Consider the following 2,902-nt stretch of genomic DNA (forward strand, 5'->3'; position numbering starts at 1 on the left):
CGACCTCCTCACCTCCCACCTGGGCTTTCTCCCATCAAACCTGCAGCAGCAAATTAACCAGCATTGCATAATTGTGCCTGCCCGTGGCCCTCTAAGTACTGTTTACTCAGCTTATTAGCTTGAGCCTTTTGCATATCTCAGCTCTCCTGGGTTGAACTCTTTTGATAAGAATGATTTTCTTCCAGCGCCCTGCATTCCTCCCGCATCCCACATCAGCCCCTACTCTCCCCTCCGAGCTCGCCTGGAAAACAAGCGCTGGAAAACAGCACTTTCATTTCGATGTGCCTACCAGAAGGTTTTCTGCATGTAGAAAAAAAATCCCCCGATTAAATCCACTGCACAGTCATTTAGGCTTGCTGGGATTTAGCAGGCGCTGTCTGTTCATACTGCAGAGATCGGTATTGTCTTTTTTTTGGTTGTTGTTTTCAAAGCAATATAACCTGATGTGGCTTTCCCGTGATGTACCCTGTGCCTGAGAGAGAGCAGAGCTTTCGGTGGGGCTCGGGGAAAGGATTTCAGCCCAGCCACGTCAGCACAGACAGGCAGTTATCGGATCCATGCCATTCACCATCCATCCTGCCCTCCCTTCCTCCAGATAAACTACCACGAATAAATCCAAAAGACTGGCTCTGCAGGGACAAAGGTTTGGGCGATTCCCTCTTTGGAAACAAAGTTTGACCAACTTCTCCCCTCCACTGGCCCAGTTGGGGTTTCCTGTTTCAGCATCTCTGGGGCTGCCTTTTCCTCTGCCATGGCCGGTTTGTCCCTTTACAGAGAATTGCACATCTGGGCAAAAAGTCTGTTTCCTGCCGATTCTAATTTCTGCCACCTGATAAGAAACCAAAGCAAAACCCTTTATGGGGCACCCGGCAGGCACAGCCTGGCCAAACAACTAAGAATAGCCTGGCAGCAGGCTCTGAAAACTCTGCAGGTTTGTTGGGCATTATTTTGTTGTGGGTCTTTTTGTTGATTTTTTTTTTCTTTTAAAAAAATGCTGTTGCAGCCGCACTGAAGCCAGCTCCCAGCTCTGCCCTGCACCCACCTGCAGGCTGCTGGGTTCTCCCTTTTCTCTCACCCTCCAGCCCCTTTAGCACTGCTGCAACAGAGAGAGAAGAAAAATCCTTCAGGGTTGAGCTTGGGGATGCTCCCACCGAGCCTATTTTTTTGTTTCTGCCTCCCAAGGAGGCAGAGACCCCCACATAAAGCACCAACACCCCTGGGCTCCCAGCAGGACGACAGTTCTGGGGAAGAAGGAGATGCAAGTAAATAAGAGGAGGGCAGCATTTGCCCCAGCTTTTCCAAGCCCCGCGTGGGACCTGCTGCAGACGGGAGTGTTTATAAGCAGCATCTTGAGAACATTCCTCCCACCCGCGCAAGGCATTTCCTGGTGATAACACACTCCTAAGTAATGATCTCGCAGCATTATCCCTATTAAAAGGTCATTCAGGGAAAGTGTGATGGAAATTAGAAATTATTCAAGTCTGCCAACAGTATTTAACTTTCAAGCAGCTCTTAATTAGAAGCCAGGAGCCATTTATACAACCACTGAGATTTGCATAAGAATCTGCATATAAAACCCAGCAACTGGAAAGATTTAGTGATTTTTTTTTTTTTTCAAGTGGCAAAGCAGCATGCCCAGGTTAGAGACCGCCAGGCAGGACCCTGGATTGCCATCCAGGCACTGCCAGTGATTTTAAGTGTGGCCTCGGGCAAGTGATTTCCTCTCCCAAAGCTCCATTTTTTCCATTCATAAAATGGAAATTAGTGTGTATCCACTAAAACCTTCTAGGTGGCAGTTTGTGTTTGCAAGAGGAGCCTGGCACTGCTGGGTGAGAAACCTTGGACAAGAACACGAAGGAGGCCCCTACACCTGCAGCTTTCAGGGGATCAGGAGCTGCTCCCGAGCTGCCCACAAATTGGGGTTACAGCCGAGTTTCTCTCCAGCTGAAAAACCCCTGTGTGCATCTAGGCTAAAAGCCAAAGGCTAAAAATGGGAATAAATACCTCTGGGTTGCTCAATCCCTGCTCTCCCTGCTGGATTGATGGGAGAGTTGATGGTGGGTTTCAGATTTAGTTCCTTGCTCCTTTTTCTCTGGCTGACACTGGGTGTTTCAGCAGCTTCAAAACGCAGGTGCCCATCTCTGCACAAAGCAAGGGTGGAAAGTCAGAGTCAAGCTCCCAGCAGTCGATTCTCCTTGCTGAAAGCCCCCAGACCCCGATTATTTTGTTGCTGCACCCTCTAACTGGTTTATTCCCAGGATGCCAGTGGTGTGGCTGGGAAATGCTTAACCAGATGGAAAAAAATCAACAGCTCATTGCTATTGCTCTGGTTAACTATTCTCCTGCCCAGTTCTTGCCTCCCTCGCCATCCACTGCACCCCTTGCCCCGTTGCTCTCCTGTCCCCTCCCTCTGTTGAACTTCACCCTACTCTCTCTTTGCTCACAGCTGGACAAGGGGGACGTGACTGCGCTGAGCCTGCCCTCCGCCACCGGGCACAGTGACGCCGATGGCACCATCTGCCTGGACGTCCCCGATGGCACCCCTGACCCTCACAGGACAAAAGCCGCCATCGAGCACCTGCCACCGAGAACCTGCACCAGAAGATCCTCAAGATCACCGAGCAGATCAAGATCGAGCAGGAGGCTCGCGATGACAACGTGGCCGAGTACCTGAAGCTGGCCAACAACGCGGACAAGCAGCAAGCCTCCCGCATCAAGCAGGTTTTCGAGAAGAAGAACCAGAAGTCGGCGCAGACCATCGCGCAGCTGCACAAGAAGCTGGAGCATTACCATAAGAAGCTGAAGGAGATCGAGCAGAACGGCCCTTCCCGGCAGCCCAAGGATGTCTTCCGGGACATGCACCAGGGTCTCAAGGACGTGGGCGCCAACGTCCGCTCCAGCA

General features: G+C 51.1%; 1 protein-coding gene across 1 annotated transcript; it reads left to right on the forward strand.

Moving 5' to 3' along the window:
• Window positions 1-2,446: 2,446 nt before the first annotated feature.
• On the forward strand, window positions 2,447-2,893 carry LOC104273293 (transmembrane and coiled-coil domains protein 2-like; the record flags this gene model as incomplete). The annotated part of the gene is given in 2 exon segments (XM_009868575.1): window positions 2,447-2,578; window positions 2,581-2,893. Coding segments are annotated over 2 exon segments (445 nt in total), but the record flags the coding sequence as incomplete, so codon positions are not given.
• Window positions 2,894-2,902: the final 9 nt, after the last annotated feature.

This window comes from Apaloderma vittatum, unplaced genomic scaffold (genome assembly GCF_000703405.1).
Source record: "Apaloderma vittatum isolate BGI_N311 unplaced genomic scaffold, ASM70340v1 scaffold41814, whole genome shotgun sequence".
Lineage (NCBI taxonomy): Eukaryota > Metazoa > Chordata > Aves > Trogoniformes > Trogonidae > Apaloderma > Apaloderma vittatum.